This window comes from Pollachius pollachius (assembly GCF_949987615.1).
Source record: "Pollachius pollachius genome assembly, chromosome: 4".
In the NCBI taxonomy this organism is placed as follows: Eukaryota; Metazoa; Chordata; class Actinopteri; order Gadiformes; family Gadidae; genus Pollachius; species Pollachius pollachius.
The window spans coordinates 16840579-16861868 of record NC_136937.1 but is presented as its reverse complement, the minus strand read 5'-3'; the positions used below and the strand labels follow the sequence as shown (position 1 = coordinate 16861868).

General features: G+C 47.3%; 1 protein-coding gene across 1 annotated transcript in view; it reads right to left on the bottom strand.

Annotated features, from left to right (window-relative positions):
- Positions 1-21290, bottom strand: part of LOC307074207 (netrin receptor UNC5D-like) — a gene marked incomplete at both ends in the record, with an annotated part of 172223 nt that overhangs the window by 16152 nt on the left and 134781 nt on the right. The window contains 3 exons of the mRNA XM_079734232.1: positions 5853-6002; positions 14786-15016; positions 19142-19322. Coding sequence (XP_079590358.1) covers positions 5853-6002; positions 14786-15016; positions 19142-19322 — 562 coding nt within the window. The remainder of the gene's footprint in view (positions 1-5852; positions 6003-14785; positions 15017-19141; positions 19323-21290) is intronic.

Below are 21290 nucleotides of genomic sequence, written 5' to 3'. Positions count from 1 at the left end.
AACCACAGAACCACCATTCTCAAATCAGTCCTTACCTGTACTTCCATGATGTTTGGTGTGCTAACAACTTCACAAGAAGATGTCAGATGCTCCTCTCCAACCTTGCGGTTGGCTGGAAGAAGAGGGGAGCTTGCAATCTATTTAGAAAAAGATGAATCCAATTAAGGGAGTACACACCAACTATTCAAACAGCAAATACTCAGTTCAATAATAAATACACTTTTATACTTGAAGTCAGACCAACGTGAATAACTAGGACTCCATGCCATAGACATTTCATGGCAAAACTATTTCAGGACATAAACTTGCATACTTCACACAATCCTTGAGGGAACAATATTTGGACATCAGAGTCAAATTTGGCAGCGGTAGCCGTAGTAGTAGGAACATTAAATGTAGTAGTAGAAATAGTAGGAACAGTAGAAGTAGTAATAGTATAGTATTACCATACTAGTTGTATTAGTGGTTGTAGAAGTAGGAACAGTAGTAGTAGTAATAGCATAGTAGTAAAAGTACTACACTACTAGTTATTCGCAATAGTAGTAGTCAGAACCACGTGAATAACTAGGACTCTATGCCATAAACATTTAATGCCCAAATGATTTCAAAGCATAAACTTGCATATCTCACACTCACACAATCCTCGATTGAACAATATTGGGACACGGAAGTGGAGTAGTAGCAATATTAGTGTAGGATAGTAGAAGTATTATAGTAGTAGTCATAGTAGCAATAGTAGTAGTCAGACCATTGTGAATAACAAGGACTCCATGCCATAGACATTTCATTGCAAAACAATTTCAGGACATAAACATACATATCTCACACACTCACACTATCCTCGGTTAAACAATGTTAGGACATCAGGGTAAAATTTTCATTCTGACAGAAGTCACACACTCTGGACAAAGTCAGTACATTTTTTACTTGTGACCATTTTTCACTAAGGAATGTTTATGTCAGTGTTTGAGGCAACCACAGTAGCCATATTTTGGGGTCCTTTCCAGCTCCCCATGGTAGTATCAAACGGCCACAATGTTGGACAGAATGTGTATAGGATCTAAGAATAACATGGGGGGAGTAGTGAAATAATGTGTGTACTCCTATATAGTCCTAGTTATTAGGAGATCATACCTGTGCATTTGCTGGAGGTTCACCGATCAGGGATCCATGGGTCTCGACAGACGTGCTGGATGCAGGTTGAGGCAAAGGGCTTGGCAGCTTTTCATGAGGAGAATGTGGTTAATTTATTGCAAAGTCCACCAGCATGCAAAAATTCAGTCACAGTTTTATACTGTGAAAGTGGCTGTATTTAGCTGTTTGATGACAGCCCATCAACCCACTCACTTTAACATTAACACTTCAATACACTTCAATACACTTCAAACACACGCTGATCCTTAAAGATTGATACAATTCAAGAAATAGTCATATTTGTGTATAAATACAATTACTGTATGTATATAATTAACATTTACTTACTAATGCACGCCATGGCCAGTTGCGATCCCCATAGTTAAATCTGATCTCTGACCCTGAGGCTATATTGTCAATAGCAAATAAACAGAGATGAGGTTTGCCTCCAACAAGGATTATTTTGTATCTGCCATTGGGCGATTTATGGTCATCATTGACCAGCCGTCCCAATGATCCGTCTTCCTTCGATGCATCAATGCTAACAGGGAGATTATATATAGAAAAATGTACAGTGAGACAAACACAAAATTCTAATGGAAGTCAATTCATCTTTCACGATCCATTCACAGTTCTAACTCCCAGGTAACATTTGAACATCAAAGTTATTGAAATTCTTGTGCTGTAATGGCTGAGTACAATACAGAGGATATCAGATCTAACCAAATCTATTACTTATATTTACTGAGAATTTTAGCTGATGGTGTCCAACTTACCACCAGTAACCACCGTTCCACTGAAAATCAAACAAGAAGGCTTGCTCTTTGTCTGAGTATTTCTTCTGTCTTGCACTGCACTCATGCTGTGAGATAAGTTCCCCTCGATATTCGGCTAGAAAACAACCCCTTTCAATGGGTACACGTGCAAAAACACCTCTTCCTATTAAAAGGGCATACAAGTATTCACTAGTTTAGTATAAAACAAGTCCCTGAAATGCACGTTCATTATGTCCAACCATTTTTACATTTAAATTCATGTTTACAAGTAATTGTCTGTTATGCACACAATGACTTGTTTTACAGATAATTTTCATGGCAATATAACTTGACAGATTCCTTACATTTGCTAAGGAAAAAATAGGATAAGGTATAGAGTATGTATAGATATATCAATAGCATATAGAGCACAGCTCACTAGCACAAGTAATGACATCCACTTCTGATCCCTACAGATAAGAGAACAGTTATAGAAAATGTTAAATTATAAATGTCACCAACCTTTATTGGTGTCAATGAACCTCTCCTCCAAGAAAGGTTTATCAATGGCAGATATGACATGTTCTAAAGCATCCTTCTCTGGAGTAAGACGTTGTCTTCTTTTTGACATATTAGGTACAGAATTTCTAGCGGGAAGAAATATATACCAAAGTAAATTGCAGAACAGGCACAATATTCAAAATATTGACCAATCGGGAAAATTGGTCAATATTTTGGGAAAATTGACCAATCGCGGTTTGATTTTAAGCTCCCGCTCTCTCGCTCTCTCTCTCTCTTGCAGCGACACGCTGTCATTCATTCATATTTCAGCGCTGACAGAGCGGACAGCGCTGGCTCTTCGTCGTATTTGACTCCGTACAGCAACAATATAATGATGATAATTTTAATAAGTGTGCCCCCAGACCCCCCTACAGTGGTTCAGTTTGCAAGCATGGTGTGTGTGTGGGTGTGTTAGATAGATAGCGCGTCTGGCACACGCGTGCCAGACGCACAGAGGCATGCGTAAAACAGCAATTTTGACCTTCATGCTGTTTAGTAAATTTTCGTTTCTGTTGGATTTTTGTGCCTAATATGGAGCCGTTTTGGTCCATGTTTGTAAGTCTTTTTCCCCACATATTTTCATATAACAAACAAACGGGGTCGGAGTGTGTGATTTGAAAACCACCACGGTCTGCTTCCCGTTCACGCATCGCCTCCTTCAGATGCCTGCCGAGACTTTGTGTTTATTTGTTTTAAAACATGAAAATGTAAGAACAGGAGCCGGTCGGACTACTGAAGGCCTAGCTGTAGTGCTCACGGTTCGCCACGAATATAATGTCACTATTTTACGATTACTTTGCAGCTACGCTGCGCTCGTTAGTAGGCCTATGATATAGGCCTACTGAATATAATCGATGTATTTATCAAGTCAAAGGCTATATTGTACAATTTGAAAGACTTTGAGAGACATTGGGTAGCCTATAATTGATAGATGCGTAGAGAATATTAATATTTTTTTCCGTTGCGCACTTCAGAAGCACTCGTGACTAAACTAGGCCTACTGCAGGCTTGGTGAATGACAAAACATAGAAACATACAAATTGCGGTTGAGGTGAACAAATATTGGACAAACGTATTGCTGCATATTTACATCAACACAAGTATAATGATGAACATACCTCCGCTTGTTCTGCGTCTGCTTCTCTTCTAAGGTCAAGGACGGTATTCTTGTCGTTTTCGCGGGAAATGTAAGGTAGGTCAATTTTCCCGCCAACCTTTCCCCGCGTCGTGGTCTAATAGGCCTATCTCACAAAAATCGGAAATGACGTCACACCGGGTAAACATTCTTCCGCGAAGTCATTTTTGTATTGCCGTCAATGCAAAAATGGACCGTTTCTTCGCCACTTCTCTGGTGGGTTTTCCCAAGTTGCGATTTGAGGATTTGCGGCAGCTTTTCAAGCTGACACCCGTTTATACACATCTGTTTTTTTCAGGGCTGTGGTGTAGCTGTTCCAGTCAAAACGACTGGGAACAGCTCCAGTATTTTTATTTTTTTTATATTCATATTTATTTTATTATATTCATATTTATATTCCCGCACTACTCAGACACATATTCATATTTATATTTATATTCCCACACTACAAATTCCACGCTGTCACTTTACTGGTTACATGTAGCATGTTGTTGTTGTTTTTAATGTTGTTATTATTGTCGCTCTATGTTGCACCTTATGTTCTTGGGAAACGCTATTTCATCTCACTGTATACTGTGTATATGGCTGAAATGACAATAAATTATCTTGAATCTTGAATCTAGTATTCAGCCTAGCACTCCCGTCGGTATAATCAGCCGCTGAGAAATACCGACTACAGACCAGTGTACTCCCCTTCTGAATCACGAAATTAACTCCTTCATCCCGTCTGATCGCCCTGACCCACTGCTGTCTTTGGTCTGTATTAGTTGGGAAGTCGTGGATATGCAAATACGGTTGTTTTTGTTTGGAATTGGCGCATAGAGGTACACAACAGAAGCTCTTGTTTTTTGACTGCGCCATTGTCAAATATCATGGACTACGCGACCGGAAGTCACTTTACCCGGTGAAGGCAAAATCGAACGCCGAACCAGGAAGTTGTGAGATAGGCCCATTGTTGGGGGAGGAGTTACCCTACAACCAGCCTAGCGAGACGATGATGCAGGACGCCGATGCGCGAGAATCTAACAGCATGATGGCGGTCCAACGGTCGTTTGAAGCGTTGCCACGGTGCCGGGGTCTAAATATAGCTAACTTTGACGCGAAATTATTTCAATCAATTTTGGTTATGGCGATATTGCCTGGACTGCAATGTTGTTGTAGTCTTGTATTAGTATTAATAGTATTAATACAATGCGAATTTCAGTTAGGAGGTAGGAGTGTGTGATCAGGAAAATATGAAATGTCAGGACATAAAGTCACGTGACCGCAAAGTGTTTGAAAGTCCCAAATGTCACCACTAGTTGGCGTTCACACAGTTAAGCAAAAACCTACACACACTTACACAAAATATTTCCGGAAATCATGAAAATTTAGGACAAGTGAGATTCTTGCACTAGATGCATTATTTAAGGCTGGGGATCACTGTGGTATGGTCAGAAAAGTCAGGACCATGATTTTGTCCTGAGATTTCAACACGTCCTGACTTTGTTGGTGTTTGTCCAGAGATTTGTCCCAACTTTTCATGAAAACAAACACACACACACACACACACACACACACACACACACACACACACACCTCTAAACATCACTAGGATGAGTGGGGGGTGTTTTTGTTTTGGTCAATGTGTTTGAATGTGACTCAAAGTTATAATTAAAGTAGTGCATTATGGGTGTTTGTATATTATGCATGTGTGTTATGTGTGTGTGTGTGTCTTTTTTATAAATATGTGTGTGTGTGTGTGTGTATGCGCGTGTGTATGTGTGTTATTTGTGTGTGTGGTTGGGTGCATGTGTGTGTTAAATATATGTATGGGTGTGATGTGTGTGTGTGTGCGCGCGTGCGTGCGTGCGTGGAGTAGATAGCTCGCGCTGATGCCCCCCTGCTAAGGGCGTGTCGCTCTGCCTGTGCTTTGATGTGACCTCGCGGGGACGCGGAGCGTAACGATTTTGGGGGAGAGGAGCAGTCACATGGAGGAACAGGGGCCACACACTTCACCTCACTGGGTCTCAGAGGACTTCATAAACGTCTCGGTTGGATGCAATGTGTGCTGGATGTTAGTCTGTTTCTGTCCTAGTAGTTACAGTGTACACTGTACTGTTGGCACACTGGAGCCGGTGTTGGTCCACTATCAACCTGCATTACAATGTCTATCACACTTAAGCTTGTGAAAGCATGCACATGCACCAACACCTGTACACGCACACTCTTTCTAACTCACTTACTGACACACACACACACACACACCCCGTATCTCCGGGGCGTACCTGGCAGGTGGTGAAGGGCTTGATGCTCCAGAGGAGCTGTGGGAGGTCCTGGATGGAGACCTGCAGGCTGAAGCCGTTCCCACTGAACTGCAGCGTCCTGGGCTCCTCCAGCAGACGGCCTCCCCTCACACACTCCAGCACCGCCACGGCCTGGGGGGACCGGGGTCCAGGGGAGAGGGCCGGATGAGTTATCTCTGTACAATGCACACACGGGCTGCGGTCCACAGCTATTTTCGGTGGTCCTCCTTCCTATCGCTCATTTACTATTCCCTGGAAGAGACGAGCCCTCAGTGGTCGAGCAGGAGAAAGGTTAGCCTCGTGTTTAGTTTGCTCTGGAAATATGCGCCGTCCGGCCCCCCTGCTGTTCAGACAGAGCTCCAGCAGACCAGTCCCAACCATTGATCTAACGCAGGGCAGTTTGGATAAACGACTGTTCAGAGGGTAGCCCTATGTTTTGTTCCTCGTTGCTCTGATTGGTTGTAGGTCTAACAAATTGAATCCTACTTAACAGCCAGGGATCGGCTGTTTTGTTACTGCCAACAAGCGTTTTGCTTGCTGCTTTTGCGTTATTGAGCGCCTCAATCTTTTTGTTGTTGGTTTGAGTTTAAAATAACACTCAACTCCGGACTGAAAGCGCCCGCCGTCATGGCGGGGTTAAGTGCAGACGTTCTGCGGTGGCAGCAGTAAAAACGTCTGCTTTCATCTGGGCTTCAACAGAAAGGCAGGGTAACACGCTCCCCACCCTACAGCCTCCAGAGCCTTCAGTGTGATCCCCCCCTAAAGGCAGGGAAACACGCTCCCCACCCTACAGCCTCCAGAGCCTTCAGTGTGATCCCCCCCTAAAGGCAGGGTAACACGCTCCCCACCCTACAGCCTCCAGAGCCTTCAGTGTGATCCCCCCCTAAAGGCAGGGTAACACGCTCCCCACCCTACAGCCTCCAGAGCCTTCAGTGTGATCCCCCCCTAAAGGCAGGGTAACACGCTCCCCACCCTACAGCCTCCAGAGCCTTCAGTGTGATCCCCCCCTAAAGGCAGGGTAACACGCTCCCCACCCTACAGCCTCCAGAGCCTTCAGTGTGATCCCCCCTAAAGGCAGGGTAACACGCTCCCCACCCTACAGCCTCCAGAGCCTTCAGTGTGATCCCCCCCTAAAGGCAGGGTAACACGCTCCCCACCCTACAGCCTCCAGAGCCTTCAGTGTGATCCCCCCCTAAAGGCCGCTGCTCTCACTGTGTATTCAGGGACAGATTGGACCAATGGAGATCTGAGGACGCCAGAGCTGAGCGGGATCCACGACAGAGCGACCATTGGAATGTAGCCGTAGTCCATTTGTGAAGAAATCCTTTTCAGAGGCAAAAGCAACTCGCAGCAGTCTTCTTCAGATCACTTAAGCCTCCTCAGTTGTTAACACAAAGAATGCATTTGTGCATCAACTCAGAAGACCTCACTGTAAAACGACTGTCTGGGCTGGCCAGCTTTACCACGAACAGGAGGGCAGTTCCCTTCCACAAGATGCATTATGGGAAGTATGTGCAAAACATTAGTCTGAATATAATTATCATCTATCAACATATCACCATGGAATAATAACATTCTGTGCCGGTACCATAACAGTGATAACAAATGAATTTTAAAAGCACCAAAAAAGATAATTGCACAGCAGATTGAAAATAACGACAACCGTTCAAAGAGAGAGAGAGAGAGAGAGAGAGAGGGAGAAAACCGACCAAAACCAGCAAGACAAATCGGAAGGGCGGAAATAGTCCATCTGCTCAACACTGATTAATATCAATAATGCATGTGTGTAATAAACTCCACCAACCACAAGCGTGATTCTACATTGTGCGACAAGGGCGGGTTCAGACTGGAAAGTATCGATATTTTACTCATTTTGCTATATGAATTTTGTAGTTCTCTCTCTCTCTCTCTCTCTCTCTCTCTCTCTCTCTCTCTGACAGAGTAGCAGGGAGGAAATGCAAAGTGTAAGAGCAGGTACATTAGGGGTTGATTCGTGGGCCAGGGTCTCACAAGGGAAATCAAATATCGCAGAACGGGGAAAAACTAAACACTAGCTGAGCCTAACCCGACTTAAAAGCAACACAAACGCACAACTCGACTTGACTGAGAGACGGAGTAACTTAGTGGAAGGAATACAAATACAAGCTTTGCTCGATTCACGTTCAATCTTATCTTCTAAGTGAAACCAGACGTTTGTGAGGAGCGTTGGGGCTGCGCCGTCGTCAGCATTCACACCAACCCATGGGAAGAGTGGTGAGTGGCTTTAATGTTTATCAGCCCCTGAATAAGTAGGTTTGTATGTTTGTGACTGTATGTCCATGTTTTCATAACCTTTTATTCCGCCGTTAGACGGATGAACAGATAAATACAGTTTGAAACTTGTGGATATTGAATTGACGTTTCTTGATTGAATAATTTTTGTTCACGATAGTAAAGAAGAGAAGATGACATACTATAATTACAATAAATAATACTATTAAAACTACTTTTACCTAAATCAACTACTGCTACTGCTAAAAATACTACTCCTACTATTATTAGTGCTACTACTACTGCCACTACTACTACTAGTGGTTTTACTACTACTACTATTTTTGCTATTACTACTACTACCACTATTACTACTATTCAAACCACTGCTACTAGGCCCAAATCGTCTTTTCTTTAACAGCCAGATAATGGCCGGTGTGAATGACTGCAGTATGATGGCTTCAGCTGCCCCATGCAGGTGTTGATGGTTCTAACCTATTTCCTACGACTATGGTCAGACCCTAACGAAGGCCTTCCTGAGGACTATTACAGAAGCACATTTATGTTTTAGTAGTACTAATCGAGACATCCTTTCACAGGTTGTTTTGAGTGAATACTAAAGCGATCATGACCTTTATTCGTGTGATTCACACAATAGTGGAAATCCTTTGTTCCTCTGATTCTCTTTTGAAATATTCAGTTGTTCTTAGCATGTAAGACCTGACATATGATCAAAACTGACCTCCCCAAGAATACTGCTTCTTGTAGATCTTCATCACTGGCTTTTCTTTCCTTCAACCTTATAAACGTACAAGCAAACCTCATACCTAAACTTAACCACTAATCCCCTGAAACCTTGACTAAACAACCTATAATATACAACTTTTCCCCAAAAATGACAACACTACTTTTTCCGAGTGACAATAAGATGTATATATTTAAAAAAAAAAGCCATTGGATAAAATTGGAACGTATCAATATCATAATACCACCGCTCGCTGCACTGATATAATTAACCACTGTCTGAATGCACTACATTGCGATATCCATATGATAATGTAATTTAACACAATCTACATTCGTCTATACGGACGATCGGGTTTCAACAACAGGAGACATCATCTTGTTTACAGGCCTGCACAACGAAACATGAGCGTGCGTCTGCGCGCTGAAGAGGGGAGGGTGCGAGTGCTTTTGATCGTTTCATTCAGGAGGGACAGATTGTTCACAGAAAAAAAATATTTTCAACATGCTTTATTTTTTGTTTTAGGGATTTTAAATGTACTGCATCTGTCTTTCAACATTATAAGCACAAGACTATAACTGTTTATTAATTTTTTTTATTTTGATATATTAAAGGGTGATTTAAAACACAGATTTAACACATTGAGGCAAATTTGTGGGAAAGTGTTTAACATATTTTGTGCAACTTTCCAAAATAATGTGTTGAATGAGATGAAGCCCCCGTGGCTTCACCGGACTGGACAGGCGCATTTTAAACAGAGGAGGGGGAGAAACAACCAGATAAAGTTCATGTGTTGTAAACTTCCAGGAATGTAGCGTTTGGTTGGGTGACCCAACACACAACACATGTCTAATCACCGAGCAGAACAAAGGCAATTCAATTACATAAGTATCTCCCCCCTTACCCCCTCTGCTAGCAATGCCCCCCCCCCCACACACACAAACAGACTAGCTTCAGTCCCTTCTGAGCATTCATTGTTTTGAATGCCTTTAATTATCTACCACTTGTGTTGAAATGCAAGCCACGAGGATCGTATGCTAGTGTGAACTCAGGTACGTGACTATATCTATATCATAGTGTATTTAAATCCTGCTCTTCTGTAAATGCATCGCACATATGGTTATTGTAAATTCATATGATTACGAATATAATTGTTTTGCTTGTGATGACAGTGTTCATTAGGTGTTCATAATATAAAACATGGATATATGCATCATCCATACGTTGAATCATATTTAATGTATGGACTTGATGCATGCTATACCACTAGCAAGGAAAGTCAATGAGAACTACGGATTAATAAACCAACCATTGTTGTTCATTTTCCATTTTATTTTTTTATATGTTCTGATTACAGGGCTTTGATTATGTCATGATCCGCACCCGGTTTTCCCTTTCACCTGCCGGCCACCCTGATCTCCCCTAATTAACCCAACCACCTTCACATGTGATCCCTCTATATAAATCCTCTCTCTCCACTCAGTCTCTGCCAGATCGTCTCTCGTACTCACAGAGCTTTCCCGCAACTCCGGAACTGATTCTACAATGCTGATCCTTCCTGTTTCCGACCCCTCGCCTGTCTGACCACCCCCCTGTTGTCGAGTCCCTGCCGGCCTGTCTGCTTCCCTGTTTCCTGCTCCTCGCCTGCCTGTCTGCCCTCCCGTTGCTGACCCCTCGCCTGTCTGACCAGCCGCCCGTTGTCGAGTCCCTGCCGGCCTGTCTGCTTGCCTGTTTCCTGCCCCTCGCCTGCCTGTCTGCCCTCCCGTTGCCGACCCCTTGCCTGCCGACCCACCGACGATTCCATGCCCACCTGTCGGTGACTTTACTGTTTGCTCTCTGCCCGCCCGATCCTGTACCGAATTAAATCCTTTAAACTGTCCTCAACTGTCGTCTGTCCGTGCACTTGGGTTCTGCCTACCCCCCCCCCTGTTACAGCACGATCTGGCAAAGAATGGACCCTGCCCGGGTGGAGAACGCGCTGCAGCAGGTGATGGCCGCCACCAGGGCCGCCACAGCTCAGGGACAGCAAGACCTCGCACAAGTCCGGCAGGAATTGGGTGAACGTCCAGGCCGGCGCCACCGCCCCATCTCCGGCCCCAGTGGCGACCGAAACTCCCGCCTATCCACCCCGTGAGCCAAATGTGGGAGCCCCTGAACGTTACGATGGCAACCCTTCCACCTGCAACACCTTCCTGTGCAATAGCTCCTTAATCATCTCCCTTCAGCCGCTCACCTTCGCCTCCGAAGAAGCCCGGGTGGCTTACACCATAAACCATCTCTCCGGACGGGCGCGTCGTTGGGGCAATGCTGAATAGCAGAGAGGGACCCCCGTCTGCCGCTTCTTCCGCTCCTTTGCCGAAGAGCTTAGGAGGCTCTTCGGAACCGGTCCCCTGGGAGCTGAGGCTGGACGAGAATTGTTGGCCCTGTCCCAGGGAAGCCGTTCTGTCTCTGACTACGCTATTGAGTTCCGCACCAGGGCCCCCATGTGTGATTGGAACCCGGCCGCCCTCTGTGATGTCTTCCTACAAGGGCTGGCTGGGTACATCAAAGATGAGCTCATTGCCCACGACCCGCCATCCTCACTGGAAGCCCTGATCGAGCTCGCTACCCGCCTCGACCTTCGAATCCAGGCTCGCAGGAGGGAGAGACGTTCTGAGGTCCCGCCACGCAGCCCTTCTCTCCCTTGGTCCCCAGTAATCACCGCCTTCCTTCCACTGACCCCAACCGCCCCCTTGAGGAGGGGGGATCCGGAGCCCATGCAGGTGGATCGCACCCATCTTTCCCCGGGGGAGAGGGAGAGACGACGGAGGCAGAATCTCTGTTTGTGCTGCGGTCAGCCAGGAGACTTCGCTGATCGATGCCCGGTAAAAGCCAGAGCTCACCAGTGAACAGAGGCATACTGGTGAGCTCCGTTGCAGACTCTGCCTCTCCCATAAGACCCACTCTCTCCGGTGAGCTCCTGTTGCCTTCCGGTTCCCATCCCATTCCCGCCCTCGTCGACTCAGGGGCCGACGAGAGCATCATGGATCGGTCCCTTGCCCTTTGGCTGGGACTCAACCCTGAGAGACTACCATCGCCGATCTCTGCCAGAGCCCTGGATGGACACGTGTTGGGGAGGGTAACTTCCCGAACCAATCCTTTGCACATGCTCCTACCGGGGGTCACAGGGAGACCATCCGGTTCATGCTTCTGCCTACCCCCAGCCAACCTGTCATCCTGGGTCAATCCTGGCTTCGTAGGCACAACCCCAATATTGACTGGTCTACCTGTTTCATCCGGGAGTAGGGAGTGACCTGTCTGCATTCCTGCCTTAAGACGCAATCACGTCGCCTTCCCCCCTCGCTCCTGCTCCAGCCTCAGACATCTCCAGGGTCCCTGCAGTCTACCATGACCTGAGGGACACCTTCAATAAGGCTAAGACCACCTCCCTGCCTCCTCACCGTCCCTATGATTGTGCCATTGATCTCCTTCCGGGCACTTCGACCCCAAGGGACGTTTGTACTCCCTCTCCGCCCCCGAGCGACAAGCCATGGAGGAGTACATCCGGTCCTCCCTAGCAGCGGGGATCATCCGACCCTCTTCGTCACCTGCTGGGGCAGGTTTCTTCTTTGTGGGCAAGAAGGACAAGTCCCTAAGGCCCTGCATCGATTACCCAGGTCTGAATGACATCACAGTAAAGAACCGTTACCCCCTTCCACTACTCTCCTCTGCCTTTGAGATGCTCCAGGGGGCAACGGTGTGCTCCAATCCAACAATCTGGTAAGCATTCCTTAGACAGAGACGAGTGGAAGACGGCCTTCAACACCCCTACAGGTCATTACAAGTACCTGGTGATGCTCTTCGGTTTGACCAACACCCCGGCAGTCTTCCAAGTGCTCGTCAATGACCTTCTGCGGGACATGTTAAATAAGTTTGTTTTCGTCTATCTGGACGACATCCTGATCTTCTCCCGCAACCTAGAGGAACACGTCACCCACGTCTGGTCGGTTCTCCGCCCCCTCCTAGACAACTCCCTGTACGTCAAGGCGGAGAAGTGCGATTTCCATGCACCCTCTGTCTCCTTCCTGGGATACATTATAGCAAGAGACAACCTGCGGATGGATCCTGCCAAGGTCTCTGCAGTCACCTCCTGGGCCCCCCCGGAAACACGCAAGCAGCTGCTGCGTTTCTTGGGGTTCACCAACTTCTACCGGCGCTTCATCAGAGGCTTCAGCTCCATCGCGTCCCCCCTCTCGGCCCTCCCCTCGCCCAAGGTCCCCTTCCGTTGGTTTAACGAGGCACAAAACTCCTTCGAGACCCTCAAGACCCGCTTCACCACCGCCCCCATCCTTCAGATCCCTGAGCCCGACCGGCAGTTCATTGTGGAGGTGGACGCAAACAAACACCGCACGCCAACCCCTGCCTATCAACTTGGCAAGAAGGTCTGGCTCTCCACCCGTGACCTTCCCCTTAAAGTAGAGTCGCAAGCTGGCCCCCAAGTTCATAGGACCATTTCCCATAACCCGCATCATAACCCAGAGCGGTACACCTTTAGCTTCCTCGTTCCATGAGGATCCACCCAACCTTCAATGTCTCCAGGGTCAAACCCGTCCAGGAAAGCCCTTTGGCTCCTCCCGTTCCGCCCCCCCCCTCCCCCTCAGCTTGTCGACGGAGGCCCAGTGTTTACTGTCCGGCGTGGGGTTCAGTATCTGGTGGATTGGGAGGGGTACGGTCCGGAGGCGCGCTCCTGGATCCCGGCTCGCTTCATCGTGGACGCCCGTCTCATCTCTGACTTCCACCAGTCCTATTCTGACCTACCTGCTCCGACCTCCCAAGGAGAAGGCATTCGGATGTCGCGTCCACCTCGTCTACGGAGGACGCAACATCCAATGCCTCGGAGGAATTCTAACTACGTGAAAACAACAACATACAATGAAATTTGTTGCTTAAAATATTTACAGTTCAGAGTGCATACTGAGTGCGCACTCAGAAATGTACTTTGAATTATTAATTATAATAATAATTTAAAAAAAACTTTAAAATATATTTGTATTAATATGCATGGTCATGTTTATTAAGTATGTAAGTACAATACATTGAGTATTTTGTGTGTATGCACAACACACTGAAGATGAATCTGCAGAATCCCCCTCTATCTAACAGAACCCATCTGAAGACTGGAGGAGACCCGAGACTTCTGCATGACTGAGTTGTGCATTGTGATGTTTGAGCTGTTATGAGGGATCTGCACTGTGTTGCTGTGTCTGTGGATGGAGGCTGACGGCCCCTAACCTCATGTTCTGAGGAACGAAGCACAGTCATTCCGTGGGATTTTAGAAACGAACACATTTTCAGAAACTTTAGAGTTCACAGCAGTTGGACTTTTCTTGTCCCTTCCTCCCATTTGTATTGTGTTGTGTTGAACATTGTGGTCCGAGTAGCGACCTACCTTTGATAAAAGCATCTTCTGAACGGCGCAGAGACGCTCATGTTAATGTAAATATACCAAACAATGAACCTCAAATAATCCTAAAACACATTTACTGTTCGTAAAACATCAACCTAGCGTTTCCAAACCCCAACCAAATGTTCAGACTACCATTCAAACCTAAAACTATTGAATTGATCATGAACATCACCTGCGCCCCCTCCTTTTTCTATTCATCCTCATAATCATCCCCATCATCACCCTTCTCATCATTATAATCCTCCTCATCATCACCCTCCTCGTCATTATAATCCTCGTCATCATCATTTCCTTCTCTTCATCACCCTCCCTCCTCCTCCTCCTCCCCCCTTCCCCCTCTCACCTGCAGGGCGTGGGGGGTCCTTCTCCTCCTCCTCCCAATCATAATTTCCTTCGCTTCAGCACCCTCCCTCCTCCTGTTCATCATTATAATCCTCCTCCTTCTCCCCTCCCCTCCCCCCCTTCCCCTCTCACCTGCAGGGCGTGGGGGGTGTCGTCCACGCAGTACACCCTCAGGTTGTAGCCCAGCGGGTTGCTGAGGTCGGGGCTCCCGAACACGGCCAGCCTCAGCCTCTTGGCGGCTGCCTGGCTCAGGGGCCGGCCCACCAGGGCGTAGTGGCCCGGGTGGCCCAGCAGCAGGTGGCACCGCTCCGCCTCCAGGAGGCCGTAGCAGGAGGTGCTCTCCTCGTCCATGGACATCACTTCCTGTTGAGGCAAGAACCTGGTCAGCCATGTTGGAACAAGCAGCCCTCAATCCCAGTCCCAGTGCTGAACTGGCTTTCAGACCCCGCCTGTTCCTGCTGTGACCCCCCCTCTGAAGGTACCTTGGGGTACCAAACCCCACCCAACGATGTTGGCATTCTCATGCCCATGTCAATAATAATGAGACAGGGAACACTTATCCTCTGTCTTCCAGCATACTCATGATTACTCTCTGAGATAACTCATAATTTTGTAAACCCCTCCCCGTTGAGTTATTCTTTTCGATTTACAGTTCTGTAATTAAGTATTTTTCCTCAGACAAAACAACATGCTAATGACCCAACGGAACAGCCCAGACATGTTGGCCTGCACATACACATCAGAGCAGTAGGAGAGTGTCTCCTCCCCGCTGGGACCCACTTGAGCGTGACCGGCGGTCGGCGTTACGCATGGCGTGCTGGAGTGGCCGCTCTGACCGTAACGATGCGAAGGCGGTGTTTACCAAATCACAGGGAGGGCCCCTGACTGACGGATCCTACTGCCAGACAGACAAACACTCCTCAGAGGCGTCTTTGATAAGAACCGACAACAACACGAGGGAAGGGAGTAGAAATGACACGCGTCACGTCGCTGGATTTCTGAATCGTGGCCCCACGTCCGTGAACTAGAGGCCCGGGGTCGCCCACTCTGCACCGCAGACCTCCCCAGTTTCAGGGGTGCGTGACGGATAGCTGTACGCACCGTGCGCTAGGGCCCTGATTATGTCATTTTGGGTTGACGTGTGGTGACTTTAAAGCAGGCTTTGTTGTTGCCAACCCGTAGTTTGAGAACCACCGCTTTGAAGGGCCAAGGAAAACCTCCCCAAATCCTAAAGGGAGGGAGCCTTGAGGAGGAGCGCACAAGAGGCATCCCTCATCCAGGGACATAGGGAGTGCAAGAGGTGCCAAACGGGCAGCCAGATTTTTAATGGCGGCATTAAACAAGCAGAAATGAAGGCTAAGTCAGGTTTAGGAAGGTAAAGTATGGTCAAGATTTACGTTTTAGGATGTACATGAAGGGAGCGAAGGCAGGCAGAAAGAGTCATATGGCGCATTTCCACCGGAGGGTGCGGGTCTGTTCAGTCTGCAATGGTGCGGCGTGGTTTGCGTTTCCACCTCCAAAAGTGGGCGTGATCCGGACTGAGCCGTATTGAGTCGTACTTGTCTCGCAGTACTCCTCCGTTGGGGTACTGAGACGCCTGAAAGGGTGCCGGCAAGTCCGAGGCAACACACGCCGTCCGTTGATTGGTCGCAGAATCGCACTTCCGTGCGAAAGGAGGATAATTACAAACAATCACATTATTTCTGGGCAACGGCGAAAGCTTTGTTTGTTGAAGAAAATGTCGCCAAAAGTTTGCCGTCCTTCTTGGACGTCATACATTGTTGCTATTTGTTCATTGTGCGTGCTATACCTTTTCCTTGGATTTATTAGCAGGCTACACTATGCCGGGCTGATGCTTACGTAGCTGCCGTAGATGCTTACGTAGCTGCCGCGGCTATCGCCTTACGGCTTAAACCCCGCCCTACCATAAGGGTACTGTCGGCAGTAACGCGAGCCGTACCTGAGCTGGGCTAGCCTGTGGTGTCGTACACTAGCCTGTGGAGTCCTGCACTAGCCTGCAGTGTGCTGCACTAGCTTTTAGGGTTGTGTTCTGCATTCTGATTGGTCAATATAAACCGTGTCCAGCTCACTAGAAATACATTTTCATCGGGGGAAATAAAGTGAAAATAATGACAAACTTCTCCTGCCCTTGTCCGCCAAGCGTTCCTGCAGCGTGGAGGCTCTCTGTGACATTCCCTCCCAACCGAGCAGCCAAGTGAGAGGGGGTGAGAGAGAGAGAGAGAGAGAGAGAGAGAGAGAGAGAGAGAGAGACAGAGAGAGAGAGACAGAGAGAGAGAGAGGGGTTTGAGAGAGATAGAGAGAAAGAGACCGAGAGATAGAGAGGGAGTGAGAAAGACAGAGAGAGACAGAGAGGGAGAGAGAGGGACAAAGCGGGTGAGATGACTGTAATGTCAGTAAAGCCCGGGGAGCAGGGATCGTGGATGCATTTTGCATAAGATAAAGTGCTCATTATTTCACACTGACAGAGAGGGGTCGCGATGTTGCTTCTTCTTGAGGGACAACTCATTCCCTCCCTTTCCCTCCCTTTCCCTCGCTCTCCCTCGCTCTCCCTCCCTCTACCCCTCCCTCCCTCCCTCTCTTTCTGTTCATCCTCACTGACTTCTCCTACCGGACTCTTTTCTTTGTCCTTCTCCTCTCATCTCAGTTTTATCCCGATGGCGTATAACACACATAAATGATGTCTCTTTTCATGGCTCCCTTTTGTGCGACACGTCTCTGCTGGCAAATTACATCCTGTGTAAATGTCACCCAGACGCAGACACAGACACAGACACACACACAGACACACACACACAGTGACAAGGAGCGGGGGGGAGGTCACACAGGCTTTCTCCACAGGCAACACAGAAGAGTGTGTGGCTCTAGCGGGGGAGTGTGTGAAGAGTGTGTGGCTCTGCCCTATGAGGTCCCCAAAGTCTTTTGATGGGGTTAGCTAAACATTACAAGAGTATTCAACACGTGGGGGGCTATTATGCTGGGGAATGTACTAATGTGGATGGATGGATAAATAGGAGATGGATGGACGGATGGAAGTTTGGATGGATGGATGAATAAATAGGAGATTGATGAATAGGAGATGGATGGATGGATATAAAATGGATGGACGGAGGAATTGAAGATGGCTGGCTGGATGGATGGATGGATGAAAGAATGGAGGTTGGATGGAGGGCGGTTGAGATGGATGGATGGATGAATGAATGGGAGATTGATGGATGAATGTGAAGATGGATGGATGGATGGATGAATGGGAGATGGATGGATGAATAGGGGTTTAGATAGATTGATCTCAAAATTGTCTGGCAATCTGTTCCTCTATGTGTTTGGGCGTTGTTTGAGGTGATGCTAACACAGCTCCGTATAGTTATGGCTGTGATGAGACGAGGTGTTTGAAGGAGCTACATGTGAGGAGCCGCAAGCGCACACATTGCTTTACCACCCCGCCTCCAAAACAATTGCAACAAATATTTCTGTTGGCAATTTTGTTCCTCCATTGCACATGCAATGTTAGCAATACAAAACTATGGAAGAGGGAACATGATTCTATATTAAAACAAACATGTGTACACCATGTATATATCTGGTAAGATTATAGTACAATCTCCAAACTGGCAGGGATACTAAATCTTCACTTCATCACGTAGACAGAAAATATGCAATAGACTGCAGATTTCAGTGCATCTTTCAATCCAAGTTATCAGCCCAGAGAAGAGGGAGTCAGAGTTGCGGCAATGTCACTTTATGGGTTTACTCGTTGAAATATTAAACAGCAGCCTTCTCCATGTCCTTGACAGTTCATAGGCTAAAACATCATTTCCATGACAGATGCAAAATAGTAAGCTTGTTCTGAAACTAACTGCTTTGAGGACTTCCTTAAGAGGATCCACTGCCCCATCGCTACCGCATTGCATTCTGCGGGATTGATGTCAACAGTGTTGTCATGTCAACCGAATTACATAACGCTCCGGGTATTTTCGGTGCCGAAACCACGGCTCTGCACTCGTGGTTCAGAGCTGTACACCCCCCCCCCCACACACACACACACACCCCAACGCCAATAAAAGGACATGGTTTGACAAAAACAAGACGACGATTCATAAACACCAAAGCGAATCACCTCACTTATTGTAAATATTACTTAGCTTTTTGTAAATATGACTTATCTTATTTTACCCAATTTGATCCTGTTGTTCTTAATTCACCGTGGGTCGGAGAAATTGCAATTTAGATTCCTCTGTATGTCTTTGCACATATTTAGAAATTGACAATAAAGTTGACTTTGACTGCAAAAGGAGGGGAGAGACGTCCAGAGCACTATTTCGGCGTTGCTCCCAAACCTCGGGAGAGGTTTGGGAGCAACGCATACAAGCACCGACAAGCACCATGGAGCGCTTCTTCGAAGAAGAAGCGCTCCAGTCGTCTCTCTCCTCCTTAACTCCTAGTGACAGTTTGCGGTGACTGCAAGGTTACCTCCCACTTGTTCTCCGGGGTCCGCCTCTTCAGACGGACGGCCCAGGCGCCGTCGGCGCGGCCGCTGAGGTCGGCGCAGTGCGCCACCGACAGAGCCACGGGGCAGGACAGGTCCAGCCCCGGGGGGCCGTAGGTCACCTCCGAGCTCAGCAGGACCTCGTCCTCGTCCTCTGGCGCCATGCTATGGGGGGCGGGGGGGGGGAAAGACAACAACAGAGACAAAGAAACACGTTTAAGAAGCCCGGGTCTTATCCCTGGAACAGAAACAGATTAGACTCGACACGACACAGAAGAGATGGAGATATACAAGCACAATGCTCGAAGAGCACTAGACACGGGCATGAACATGGAGTACAGATGGGACACATGGAAATAGGTAGGGACACACACACACACACACACACACACACACACACACACACACACAGTACTTTCCTCTGGCTTTTCCTCTTGACGCATTGGTGAGCATGAAGGACATGGAATGATTCTGCTCCCTTGGAAATGGCACCATAAAAATGAATAATATAAACAATAGGCTATTGGCAATTCTGGGGGCTGTTCTTAAGCTTGTTCTTAAGACGTTAAGTGCCCTGGCAGGTCAATATTTCAGCATGCTTCAGAAACAACACCAGCATATACATTTGTGTTACATGGTTGATGAGGACTTGTTCTTCAGCCAGGACACACAGAACGCCCAAGGTCAGAACCGTCTTGAGATCATGCTTGTGTACATATATCTATAAATCACAGCCAAACATTATATTACATAGAGTCCATGTCATTGGTTCATACACACACACACCCCATGAAGTATCTAAAACCCATATTGGTGGTTCCAGAGGAGTAGGGGTCTCTGAATTGGGCGGTAGCGTCATTCTTAATAAATCATAAAGCAAACAGCTGTTGGTGAGACGGTGCGATGGAGTCACGGACCTCCCTGCTTCACAGTGTGGACACAAACACAACACAAGCGCACAAACAAAGCCAGCAATATCTCCACCAAGCACAAAGCCAACCTTTAACGCTCTGAGCTCCTCCTAAAACACACACACACCCATACACAAACACACACACACACACACACACACACACACACACGCACACACACACACACAGAGACACATAGCGTGAGAGAGACGAGGAGCGAGCCTAAAAAAAATAGACCATCAACCAACTCCGACCTATAAATGCTGCGTCCGAGTTAGGCTGTCACGCAGATAAAGGAATATTAAAGCCCTCGGACTAATGGACAGCGTGGCCACAGAGGAAAGGCGTTCACAGAACACCACGCGCCACGCAGGCCTGCTGGGGTCCATGGTTAGCCCCTGAAAGCCCGGCTGGCCCCCGGTTCTGTTCACAGATTAGCTTGGGTCAAGGCAGCTCTTGGCCAGGGGCCCGGTCGTGGCTGGGAGCCTTAAAGTGCGGGCAGCAATTGATGGGACCACCATCAGTCATACAGCTGGGCTGGACACACACACACACACACACACACACACACACACACACACACACACACACAGACACACACACACACACACACACCCACACACTTTTGTGTATGCCCTGCTGTCGCCAGGCCCTTGCAGGATGGCCAGTGTGATGGAAATCCACATGTTGTTCATTTTCTTTATGAACTTAGGTTTAGTTTACTATTGTATGGTCACTATGCCACCCTGCCCTTCTTCGGGGTCGTCTAAAATGTAAATCTTTGTGTTTCGTGTGATGTAATCTGTTTTCACATTCCGTTACCGTACTGCCTTTTGTTGGTTTGGGCCTGTTTTCTTGACCCCCTGGGGAGCGTCAAAAAGCAAAGGGTTCCATATGGCACGGCAGCAATCCCCTTTGTGACATCCTGAGGAGCTTCAATCAATAGATTACCATTGATTATCTGGTTAACAAAGGTTTTTGGTTTATTGGAGGACCGATGCCCACAGAAACCTGACAGAAGTGCATAAGAACACCTGCCTTTAGCCATGCAGTGGACTTCTCCTTGCAAGCTTTAGAGAGACGCAGGGCGAACTCCCGTCTGAGGCCTCGGATTATTGAATCGTATGCCTATTCTATTGTTTGTTGATGCATGTTGTGATGTATCGTCGTTTGTACTATTATTACAAATATATATGACCATAATTGTCCACAAGTATTGTAA